The sequence below is a fragment of the Chiloscyllium plagiosum genome, chromosome 3 (genome assembly GCF_004010195.1).
Source record: "Chiloscyllium plagiosum isolate BGI_BamShark_2017 chromosome 3, ASM401019v2, whole genome shotgun sequence".
Lineage (NCBI taxonomy): Eukaryota > Metazoa > Chordata > Chondrichthyes > Orectolobiformes > Hemiscylliidae > Chiloscyllium > Chiloscyllium plagiosum.
Genome location: NC_057712.1, coordinates 66827410 through 66840882, shown reverse-complemented (window position 1 = coordinate 66840882; position 13473 = coordinate 66827410). Strand labels below are relative to the sequence as shown.

Sequence of the window (13473 nt, the reverse complement as noted above, 5' to 3'; positions counted from 1 at the left end):
GTGTATGGAATGAGCTGCCAGAGGATGTGGTGGAGGCTGGTACAATTGCAACATTTAAGGGGCATTTGGACGGGTATATGAATAGGAAGGGTTTGGAGGGATATGGGCCGGGTGCTGTCAGGTGGGACTAGATTGGGTTGGGATATCTGGTCGGCATGGACAGGTTGGACCGAAGGGTCTGTTTCCATGCTGTACATCCCTATGACTCTATGATAACATTTGGAGGATTGGTGTTAGACTGAGATGTCAGGTTGAGACAGCTGAGGCACCAATGTGCAGATGCTGGAGCAGAGGAGAGAGCTGCAGGAGAATGGCATAGGGTTAACGCCTGGGAATAGGACAGACAGAAATAACTAAAGAAAATAACATGCGCTTTACCAATCAATTACCTTGGTAACACCATTTACTCAACAACAATGGATAAAATCCACAGTCATCAAGGATGCTATATTATGGAAACACACACAACCTTTTGTTTGTAACTGGTTTAAAGTTATAATAATGGTTTAAATTTAATTATGTTAACAAAATTATTACTAACATTATTCATTCATCTGCAAACACTGATAATGTTTAAACTTAATAAGAAATACAAAATCTGTTACAACTCAATGTTGGTTCTTATTTTTAGGTCACGTTTATACAAGCAAAATAAATACTACAGCATTGCTAAGTAGAAGTGAATAAATTAATCCCGAGATATATAAACACCATTGCAACCAATATTATTTGGAAAAATTGCATCATAGAATTTCAATTACTTGCAATGCTTCTGGATTGTAAAAAGTATAAAAATTCTGAGAATCAAAAAAATACACAGCAAAAATCTTAATAAATCTATTCCTCTAAGTAAGGTAGAGCAACACTTCATTTCCAAATCACAATCGATGGGGGCACCATTATCTGATGTTAAACTGGTGAATTAAAATATTTGTTCCAGGCAGATTCAGTGGTTCTAAGTTTAACAAAAATTTAATCAAACTTTACAAATTTGTGTTCTGGAGGGAAGAAATAATGTAAACATTATGCCTGTTTGTGTTCTTGAAGACATTTTTCATGTTCAATTCTTCTTATTGGTTTTCTAAAATTGAGACACAAATAGGAGATTAAATCAGTACAAATTGTACATGTTGTGATAGATATTTACCTCAACCCATTTTTGGTCTGACTGCAAGACATAGGCAAGAATTGTAGCAGCGAACATTGTAGCAGTGGAGAGAACTATCAGGGCTTAAACCCAAGGAAGGTTGAGGAACTCCTATTTCTCATGGCTATGTAGGGAAGTTTTCTTTAGAAAGGTCATTACTAACATATATCTTTACAAGTTGGCAGCAGCTGCTGTTTAATGTATAACAACCAGTAGGGCAGATCCGACACTTCCCTGTTTGTCACTACCCAATTTCTGTCAGAGAGTTTAAAGCAGCCATTTTAATGCAATGGCACCAACCATAAACTTGTGTGGATTTTGAGATTGAAGGTTGTAGTGGTTTGTTTGGGAAATTCTGTAATCCAATTTGCCCCATGATGTGCTGTTTGAAGGTAGTGTTTGACTTTGATTTCTAGGCAGGTTCCTCATCTGGAACCAAACCTGAATGACTTCTCTGTCAAGAGAATTTATCGGCCAGGAGATATCGGAAGTCGACAGTTGGGCTCATGATAGTGCAGTAGGGGGAAACCGGGAAAATTAATCAAAATAATCTGGCTACCTGACGTGCTACCGCCTCGTTGAGGAGAGCACATGAAGGTGATGACAGAAGCCCTACTGCAGTAAGAATTTAATCAAACTAATTAGGAGCCAATTACAACAATGCAACAATTTTGACACTGTTACCCAGAATGTATGCATTATATCAAGCAAGAGGCTGCACTGTAGTTGATGTAGTTTTAAAGGCAGCTATCAGAAAATGGCAAGGTTATTATCTTTGCATCTGAAAGTTTTGTCTTTGGAGTGAAGATGTCTCCTGACATAATGGGCCTAATGATAATATTCTTGTAGCAATTTTAACCTGACATAATCAACAGTGATTTACTTACCTGTTACTTTAAGTGGAAGTGCACAAAACATTTTGATCTAATTCTAGAGGGTGATGGTGGAGGGTTGTTTTTCGGACTGAGTGTTGCACCTTTACGGTAACTGCCACACAAGAGCAGAACCCAGGAATGTAATAACTGCATTCCCTAATGATCTGAACTCAGAAGACTTAGAATAAATTGTTAAGCTGTTTTCTAATCGAGATCACAGAGAACAAGTGAGAAGCAAATTCATTTCTTTCCATCAACACAACTTCCCTTTGTATAATGATACCAATAAATAAAACTGCTTTGCAACCCCATTTTTCTGCATTGGCTTAAAGCTGTTTGTTCATGACCTTTCTCCTGCATTCCATCCTTCTTGCAGTCTCCTACGACAGGAGGAGGACGGGGATGGGTGGGTGAAACCCTAAAAGGTAGTGAATACAACACATCATTCTGCATATGTGCCCAAAATCATTACTGCAACTGTGTGTTTTGAACCATGCAAGGAACCATGTCTTGGAAAGGCTTATTTAAGACAGGTTCCCAGGGAGCAATTTACCTTAAATGCTGCTAGCCAGGTTTTCTCGAACTTTCAGACACTTGCCAGTGAAAGGGAAACAATTCCTGCTCATGAAAGGAACTACCTTTTGCTGGACACGGAGGGCCGCAGGAGGCAGAAATGCTCCTCCAGTATCATAAGGAAGTCTTTGGCCTTAATTCTTATTCAAGTACTAATAACTGACTCTGTGACGCTAACATCTCCTCTTTCCCTAAGCCCTCATCTGCTGCTTTCTCCCTATCCTGATTGCTGGGGACCAACAATCTCCACCAATTTCCACCCTAGGGAAAAGACCCTTGCTAATCATAATATCTATGCCCCTCAAGATTTTATAAACATCGATAAGGTCACCCCATAAATTTCTACGCTTCAGTGAAAAAAGTTCCAGCCTACCCAGAATCTCCCTATAACTCAAACCTTCCATTCCTGGCAACATCCTGGTAAAGCTTTTCTGAACCCTTCTCCAATTTAACAATGTCCTTCCTGTAGCAGAAATGCATATAGTACTCCAGAAGAGTCCTCACCAACATTCTGTACAACCTCAACATGAACATCCTAACTCCTATACTCAAAGATCTGAGCGATTAAGGCAAGCGTGCTAAACACCTTCTTAACCACTCTGTTTACGTCATACAAATTTCAAAGAATTATAAACCTGAACCCGAGGTTCTATTACATGACCCAGTTCCCCACTATTAATTGTATAAGTCCTGCCTTTTTTTGTTTTATGAAAATACAATACCTCGCATTTATCCAAATTAAACTCCATTTGCCACTCCTTAGTTCATTGACCTAATTGATCAAGATCTCTAATCTTAGATAACCTTCCTCACTGTCCACTATACCATCAATTCTGGTGTCACCCACAAACTTACTAACCTTGTCTCCTTTATTTTCATTCAAATTGTCTATATAAATGACAAACAAAAGGGGATCCAGTATCAATTCCTGTGGAACACCACTAGTCAGAGGCCTCCAGTCCAAAAAAGTGCTCTACCATCATCCATTATTTCCTACTATAAAGTGAATTTTGTATGCAATTGGTAAGGTCTCCCTGAATCCCATGTGATCTAAGTTTGCTGATTAGTTTACCATGCAGAACTTTGTCAAAGGTTTTACTAAAGTCCACGTAAACAACGACTACCACTCTGCTCTCATCAATCTTTTTGGTTACTTCCTCAAAAAAACTCAATCAAGGTTTGTGAGACATGATCTCCTTTACATAAAGCCATGCTGATTATCTCTAATCATTCCTTGTCTCTCCAAATGCGCATAAATCCTATCTTTCAGGATCCCCTCCAACAACTTACCCACCACTGATGTCAGGCTCACGGATCTTCCGTTCCCAAGCTTCTCCTTACAGCCTTTCTTAAAAGGCCTAACATTAGCCAAACTTCATATCTCCGGTACCTCACCTCGGGTTAATGATGATACAAACATTTCTACAAGGGATTCCACAATTTCCTCCCTAACTTTCCACAATGCCCTGGGATAGACTTGATCAGGTCCCAGAGATTTATTCATCTTATCACAGAATCCCTACAGTATGGAAACAGACTAACAAGACCACACCAACCCTCTGAAGAGTAACCCACTCAGACCCATTCCCCCTAACCTATATTTACTTCTGACTAATGCACCTAACCTACACATCCCTGAACACTCTGGGCAATTTAGAATGGCCGATTCACCTAACTTGTACATCTTTGGACTGTGGGAGGAAACCAGAGCACCCAGAGGAATCCCACACAGACACGGGGAGAATGTGCAAATTCCACACAGTTGCCTGACGCTGAAATCGAACCCAGGTCCCTGGTGCTGTGAGGCAGCAATGCCAACCACTGAGCCACAATGCCGCCCCTATGTTTTCTAAGACCTCCAGCATTTCCTCTTCTGTAATGTGAACTGCTTCAAAACATCAATATTAATGACCTTGAGTTCTCTCGCCTCCATTCCTTTCTCCACAGTAAAAAAAACGATGAGAAGTATTTATTTAGTATCTCTTCCATCTCCTGTGGTTCAACATATGGATGACTTGTTGAGTCTATGACCTCTTTAAGAGGCCCCTCATTGATCCCTTCAAGGGACCCTATTCTCTCTTTAGTTGCTCTTTTGCTCCTAATGTACTTGTAGAATCTCTTTGGATTATCGTAAAGGCTCCTTTTCAAAACCAAGTATCCAAAACAGTCACCTCTGTCATTTCTATTTTTGGGCTGATTTCCAAATTGTGACTATAGTTACTTATTAAGTACCTTGTACATTCCCTTCTCATAAAATGCTTGCACTGATGCACTGAACCCATGCTGTGCAACATTCATAACAAAAAGACCCAGCTGGTACATGTCTACGCTGAAGTGGACTTTAATGAGTCCATTAATGTGTTTGTTACTAATTTGCCACAGCATGATCTCAGTCCCTGACAGCAGACAGGATGGGATGCTTTTAGCCACTGACTGCAACAACTGCAGCCCATGATGTTACATGATTGCTCAACCTGAATAACTGCCCATCCAGGTCAATCCGCCACATGTTAAAATAAATAAAATCCTCTAAACTTTACAGAACTATCTGCCACTCAGCTTCTAATCTAATAGATGTGATTCTAAGACATTGGGCATAATTTTCTTTATTAGGGTTCCTCAACAGGTCTAATGTTAGCATGATTATGTACATTAGGGTTTTAGAATATTATGCTCTGCATTTTGTTGAAAGTACAAGTTGAAAATGTCAAGGTGAGCAAAACAGAGCCATTGGGTTCTGAAAAAAAAAACAGAACAAGAATCTGTGTACATTTTAACATTGCTAAGAAAAATGAAAATTGATGCAATTGGATGCATGCTTGTAACACACTAGTTTTAGAGCTTAAGGGTGTGACTGGCAATAATGAGCATTTAACATGATATTAAAATGGTAGCTATGTTTGAAATGACAAGAATTCTTTTTCCAATGCAGGGCAAAATATCATTTTTTGAAGCTAAATGTGTGGTGATGAATCTTGGACAGCAACTTATGGACTTTCATGCTTTACAATCCCTTGCCTGATGCTGCTGTACTATTTACACGTAATAGTAAGCATCATTAGCTTCACTATTAAACGGACAGCAAATTCTGGCTTACATATTTCTTTCCACTGAACATAATTCATTTTCAAGCTAACACAAATGATATTTCTGTTTCAAAGATCAAACTATTAATTTAGTTTGAAGTTGAGAAGTTAACCTCACCTCTTTTTTTCTTGCAGTTTTTCCTGTTTTGATGGTCATTTTCATTTAATTGCTTCCTTAAGTCTTCAACTTTACTGTCATCAATATATTCATAGTCATGTTTGTCAGACAAATCCAAGTTATCAATATCCAAAGGAAGGCTTTTGGCTAAAGAAAAGATTTAAAGGGATGGTTTACAGAAACAAATTACAATAAAGCCACGTATCACATGTTAGTAATTGAGAAATTCACAAATATTACCATTTGATAATTATGGAGTTGACTAGCAATTTTCTTTTAATGCAGCCATCACCATGCAATTCAATAGCAATGATTCTCAAACTTTTTTCAGCAGCACCTCACTCCCTAACTCCATCCTAAACCACCACCAATAGTATATATTTGAACTCTCTACTCTGCTAAGTCTGTAGAGAGAAGAAATGTTACTATCTCTCACTCCTCTTTCTTCCTTGCCTCTAGTTCTGTTTCTCTTTTGCTGCCATTCCACTTCTGTTTATCTGTTTACTATTTAGTTTATGTTTTCTTCTAAAAATAGATATCATGGGTAGTTAAATCAAGTTGAGATATAGATTAGTAAGAGTTTGCCTGAATGGGTTATGAGGCTAATTGGTTGAATGGCTTATTCATGTTCTTATTTTAATTCCTATCTTTGTATAAGCCCATAAAACTAGGAGCAGAAACTAGGCTTTTCAGTCTATTAAGGCCACGCCATCATTCAATGGGCTCATGGTTGATCTGAAAATCCTCAACTCCACCTATCCACCTTTTCCCAATTACTATTGATTTCCTTTTTGATTAATAATCCATCTCCCTCAACCTTGAATATACTTAATGACCCAGCCTCAACAGCCCTATGTGATAAAGAATTACATAGCTTCACTACCCTCTGACAGAAGAAGTTCCTCCTCATCTCTGTCTTAAATGTGTGATCACTAATAACGCCCTCAGGTCCTAGACTCTGCTCCAAGGGGAACCAACTTCTATGCATCTACCCTGTCAAATCCTCTAAGAATCTTGTACGTTTCAAAAAGGTCACCTCACATTTTTCTACATTCCAATGAGTACAGGCCAAACCTACTCAACCTTTCCTCATAAGACAGTCCCTCCACCCTGGTATCAGCTGAGTGAACTTTTTCTGGACTGCCCCCTTCCTTACAAAATCGTTCACAGTATTCCAACTGTGATCTGACTAATGTCTTGTGTAGTTTTAACGAAACTCCCTACTTTTATACTCCATCCACTTTGAAATGAAGGCTAACATTCCATTTCCTTTCCCTATTAATTGCTAAATCTCAACTATTTCATATCTTTTCTCAGCTCCTGTTACATATTTATTCTCATCCTATGCCTTCGCTTCTTTTCACTTCCCCTTTTCCCCCAACCTTTTGGCTTTTGTTGGATTGGAAACTACAATGGTGAATAGTACAAGGCTGTCAATGAGGTTCAGGGAGGAGACCAGGACAGTGAAGGATGTCAGAGTGCAGAATCTAGCAGTCTGTGGAAACTGAGTAATCCAGCAAATGATAGCTCATTTATGGAGCTAATGGAAAGTGAAGAACACAAAGCACACAAAAAGTGGAACTTCAAAATTTTGCAGAAGGGAAAATTGGAGTCTAAGTGTAAGTTTGCAAAACAGATGAGCACACACTGTTTTACAAATTATTGTCAACTAGGTCTCAGTTCCTATTTAGTGGTCCGAGATAAGAGATTTCTTATTTTACTAACCACTGCATATTTTTGTGATTTATTTAAATTTATTGATAACTTATCAATTTATTTGATGTTAGTCACTCAAAATCCAGTATAGTCCTTTAACTTGTGAATTTATAAAAATGGATCACAAACTTTGAAAATCAATGCAATGCTGTATTTTTGTCAATTTGCTGAAGAAATACAAGCCATGTACATTACAGAGCTCATCATCAACTGGCCAGAGATATAGATAATTGCTCCACACTCCAGTAGCAGACGAGCTGAAAGTTACAACCATTTCTCCTGACACTGCTGTTACTGAAAGTCTGGCTTTGTTTCTTCTACAAAGGCAAAATCTGCTGGATGCTGGAAATCTAAAATAAAGACAGAAAATGCTGAAAATACCTAAGTGACCAGGAAGCATATTTGGAGAGACAAGAAGAGTTAATGCTTCAATCCGTGACCTATCATTATAACTCAAAATGTCAATACCCCACTGATGCTACCTGACCACCTAAATGGTTCAAGAAAGACTGTGCCCCCTGACACCCGTGAAAGGTTCACATTGAGCATGTGGAAAGTTCTGCACATGCACACTTCGTTAAACGTCCTGCCAGTAAAAATATGGTGACGCCCAAATAAGCCAATAAATATGAATGGAACGGAGAGACGTCACTGACAGTGCATGCACGTTTCGCACATAATTACTGAGGGGGTTTCAGAAGAAATTCCTGCCTCAAATTTCTGTTTATATTTCTAGCTGCTTCAATACTGGTTCATTCATTTAGATTTGGTGAGTCAAAATTGATAATTCAGTATTTCATTGATTTATTAGCTTTCTATCTGGGTAAGGGAGTCAGCTTTTAGAAAATCTAAGTTTACTTGCTTCTGGAATCAGCATTGAACCAAGGCCAATATTCAGGCAAGTTTATCTCATTTGATCTCAGCATTTCCCACCTAGACATGATTCCCAACAGAACTGTGGGGTCCATTGTATGTTTTGCCAATCACTAGCATTGAAAGCCCCAGCTAATGAGCATCATACCACTTGCTTCTGGAGAACAAACAGTACAACATAGTAACACAACCACTGTGACAGGGTCATACTAGGGAACAATTACAAGTAATAATGACACAGAGAAGTGTTAACATCATGTTTAGCAGACTTGCAGCACACATTATTATATTGCTACAAAGAAGGACTGCACAATTATAGGATGCGTAATGCAACAATCTCAATATGTTGATCATATGAACCACAGCAGCTTCAAACTTTAACTAAATAATTGAAAAATAATGTTTTGTGAGAGTCCTCATTGTTACACACAGTATGTACATATGCAAAGAGACACAAATAGCTTTGTAAAATTTTTATCAGAAATCAATGTCTCTCTCACAAAATCAACTGAATATCTTAACTATTATAACTCAAAATGTTGGATGAACTTGAGTGATCTCCTTTACCATTATAAGGCATATTTTCACTTTATGGACAAAATAAATGCAAAATTCACTGTTCACAGAATCAGTAATTCAGAGTTTATTCTTTCTGACAATGAATTTGGGAACTTCTGATTTGTCTTCAAATTCATCTAACCCAAACTGGCTACAGCTGGTAACTGCAGTTTAGTAAATGTGGTTTAAATTTAAAACTGTGGCCCTGTCTTGAAAGAAAATCAATTGCTTTGTAAGGAAACCTAAAACCAAATCCAAACACTGAATGTGAATTCATCTACTAGTGTGCATCCCTACAAATTATACCAATGCATTCTGACTTTTGACTCTTGAAAGTGCTGCTGCAATTCATGTATTACATACCTTTCAGCAGCATCACATTGGGTACTGGTAAAACGTAGTCTGAACTTTCTTTCATGTGGTCTGTAATTGTTACACTATGAAGAATATTTTCTGGTTTTGCAGCAATGTCAGGGATGTATTTCTGAGATCTTGGTTTGCATCTTGGCATTTCCATTGGTGAATTCTAATTTAAAAAAAAAAGACAGTGGTAAGTAGTATCAAAAAAAACCACAGAATATTCTAACACTGAATAATCATGTAACCTATAAGTAATGGTTTGAAACCTAGTTAAATTATGTCTTTCAGTTGCACCCTTTTGAGTTCCTCTACCTTCATCCAACAGCAACTTGATTTTTCCATTACTACTGTTCTCAGTAAACTTTACTAAGCTCCCTGTTCCCTAAAGCATCAACTTAAAAATGCTTCCCTCATTTACAAATCCCCGCATGATGTTTCCCTACTCTACCTTTGCAATATACTGAACCTTCATATCTCAAGCCTGTGTACTCCAACCAAGTAGGGCATTCTCTGCATTCTTGTCCTTCACTTAATCAGTAATGGAACAAACTATGCTGTCTCAACCAATCACTTGGAGAACACTCAAAGAACCTCTACCTTCATTCTCTCTCTTTTAAAAACTACCTCAAAAGATATTTTTGAATGATGGTTCTACATACATCCAACAAAGATCAAACAGCAATTCATCAAGGATCACTGAACAGCACCTATAAGCTCACAAATCTTATCATCTAGAAGCAAAAGGGCAGGCAAATGCATGGAAACACACCATATCCTGTAAGTTCCCCCAAACTCACATCTAGTTAGTGACTTGGAACGAGACTGTCATTCTTTCACTGCTGCAGGGACAAAGTCTTGGAACTCCCACCCTAACATGTCTACATGTCCCTAGACCTGTAGCAGTTCAAGAGCGCAACTCACTTATTTCTCAACAGTAATTAGGATGGCCAATGGATGGTAACCTAACCAGTAAAGGCTGCATCCCATGAATGAACACATTTGTAAAACTCCATTCATGTCTAATGTAATTCTCTCCTTTCTTTAATCCATTAACAAGCAATCGTTTTGGTTTTGTAGAGTAAAGCTTGCAAGTATTATTACTTAACTTTGTCTTTACAAGTGCATTGAATCTTCATATCTCATTCACGCCTTGGTGAGTCAAAAAATCTCATTTTAGGAAGCTGGATTAAAGGTTTTAGACAGTGTGAGATAGAGATTTAAACCCAGACAGGACTGAAAGATTATAGTCTTATTATTTTTCTTTTTGTCTGACAGTTGTGTGAAATACATTTGTGTCATGAATCCAGTTACTCAAAGAGCATGTGAACAGAATATAAAACTGCCATATTTCAGCACAAATTGCCAGGCTAAGAGGTTTCATTAACAGTTGGAATTTTGCGAAGTGACTTAAAACAAATCACAGGCTACACAATTTATAACAAGCTCCAAGTTTTTATTAGATTTTTTTGGAAATGACGCATAATCTGATTATTAAAATGCCAGATAAACAATTATAAATAAAATTATTAATTACATTACATCGGATAGCAATACTTTAATCTGTTTGTTGGGGAGTAGTAGGTGCACTGTTACCACATATTTGATTATGTTTTACCCAACGTAGGATTGATAGGGCCTAATGTTAAATGCAAAAATCTTCAAAAGTGCTACGATTCCTCAACTTTCATCAAACATTTCAACAAAAATGCATACTTATTTTCAGTTGAGATTTAGTTAGTTGATGAGGGTCAATAACAAGGGACCATGCTTTCAGGTGAAAGGCAGGACGCTTAGAGGGATTTGCAGAAAAATGTTTTCATCCAGAGGGTGGTGGGAATCTGGAATGCACTGGTGGGAAGGCAATTGAGGGGGGAATGCTCCCAACTTTAAAAGTACTTGGATGACCACTTGAAACATTGTGACATTCAAGGTCAAGTGCTGGAAAGTGAGACTAGTGTGGATTTACATTAGTGTTTTGTCAATGCAGACTCAATGGGACCTTGGCATTTTCCGTACTGTATGATTTAATGATTCTATAAATGAGTCTGAATGGGGTGGAGGTGCAGTGACCAGGATGTAAGGTGACTGGAGACCCCAATGCCTGACGGTGCTCTGATTTAGTCCTAGGTAGGAAAACTTGATAATGCCTTCCCACCTGGAGGCCAACTACGGCCATTGAACTCTGGGATGGGGTCGTAGGAACACCCAGTTCCATTAGAGGCAGGAATAGAGGAACCTGGAGGTAAACCTCTCCTTCCTACCCCCTCACCACCACCTTCTCAGAGGCAATTAATGACAGGCAAAAAATGCTGGTCAGCCAGCATGCCCACATCCAATGAATAAAAATGAACTCACTTCTCTCAATTAAACCTCCCTTTTGGATCCTGATGCATCCTCTGCAAACACCTTGTTACCTGCTGAATTGTAATACTAGCAGTGGGCACTGCTCCTGGTAGTGTTGTAGATAATATAGCACTGCTGGCTTCTGCCACCTTACACCAGGGTTTCCAAAGTGAAATTCCTTTCCAGAATTGCTAACACCTCCTCCTTGTGAACCTCTAGTAGCCTGTATCTCAATATTCTCCTTGACAACATCATCTTTCTTCTGTGTGAATACTGACAAAAAATAGTCATTTAGTGCTTCCCTTATCTCCTTGGACTCCACACACAACGTCCCACTACTATCCTTGATTGGCCCTAATCATTCTCTAGTCATTCATTTATTCCTGATAAACCTATAGAAAGCTTTAGGGTTTCCCTTGATCCTATCTGCCAACGACTTCTCATGTCCCCTCCTGGCTCGTCTTAGCTCTCTCTTTCGGTCCTTTCTGGCTAATTTGTAACTCTCAAGCGCTCTAACTGAACTTTCACCTCTCATTTGGACATAAGCCTTCTTCTTCCTCTTGACAAGAGATTCAACTTCTTTAGTCAACCATGGCTCCCTCGCTCAACCACTTCCTCCCTGCCTGACAGGTACACACTTATCAAGGATACGCAGTAGCTGTACCTTGAATAAGCTCCACATTTCAATTGTGCCCGTCTCCTGCAGTTTCCTTCCCTATCCTATGCAGCCTAAATCTTGCCTAATCGCATCAATAATTGCCTTTCCACCAGCTATAACTCTTGCCCTGCGGTATATACTTATTCCTTTCCATTGCTAAAGTAAACATATCCGAATTGTGGTCACTATCCCCATAGTGTTCACCCATCTCCAAATCTAACACCTGGCCGGGTTCATTACCCAGTACCAAATCCAATGTGGCCTCGCCCCTTGTTGGCTTGTCTACATACTGTGTCAGGAAACCCTCCTGCAAGCTTGGACAAATACTGATCCATCGAAAGTACTATAACTGTAGCATTTCCAGTCACTATTTGGAAAGTTAAAGTCCCCCGTAACAATTACCCTGTTACTCTCGCTCTTATCCATAATCATCTTTCCTCTACATCTCTAGAATTATCTTAAATATTTTTAAATACAGTAACTGCAATATAAAACATTGTCATACTGAAACATTTTTATTTCTAGCCTCTTGAACTAAAGAAAAAAACCAAACATCTGCTGTATGACACTTTTGATTACATACGTGTTTTCTAAGCTTTCCAAAGACAGGCTTGTGTTTGAGTTATGATTTCAACTACCCTCCCCACAAACCTAAATTGTCCTCCTTCCCTACTGAATACATTCATGGGTTTGTTTCACAAACATTGGTTACCCTCCCCTACTTTACCAAAGTGAACCGTATTGTTGAGACGGACCGTATTGTTGAAGAGGAAAGTGTGAAATGGACTGGTAAGCTAGAGGAGATACTTGTTAGGAAGGAAGATGTGTTGGACATTTTGAATAACTTGAGGATAGACAAGTCCCCTGAGCCTAACGGGATATATCCTAGGATTATGTGGGAAGCAAGAGAGGAAATTGCAGAACCAATGATCTTTTCGTCTTCACTGTCAACGGGGGTGGTACCAGAGGACTGGAGAGTGGCGAATGTTGTGCCCCTGTTCAAAAAAGGGAATAGGGATAACCCCGGGAATTACAGGCCAGTTAGTCTTACTTCGGTGGTAGGCAAAGTAATGGAAAGGGTACTGAGGGATAGGATTTATGAGTATCTGGAAAGACACTGCTTGATTAGGGACAGCCAGCACGGATTTGTGAAGGGGAGGTCTTGC

At 38.9% G+C, this 13473-nt stretch overlaps 1 protein-coding gene across 1 annotated transcript in view; it reads right to left on the bottom strand.

Annotated features, from left to right (window-relative positions):
- Positions 1-566: 566 nt before the first annotated feature.
- The window catches only part of themis (thymocyte selection associated), a 47822-nt gene continuing 34915 nt past the window's right edge, over positions 567-13473 (bottom strand). Inside the window, exons 5-7 of the mRNA XM_043683711.1 lie at positions 9310-9472; positions 5800-5946; positions 567-1081 (exon numbers count right to left, since the gene is read on the bottom strand). Coding sequence (XP_043539646.1) covers positions 1071-1081; positions 5800-5946; positions 9310-9472 — 321 coding nt within the window. The 3' untranslated portion in view covers positions 567-1070. The remainder of the gene's footprint in view (positions 1082-5799; positions 5947-9309; positions 9473-13473) is intronic.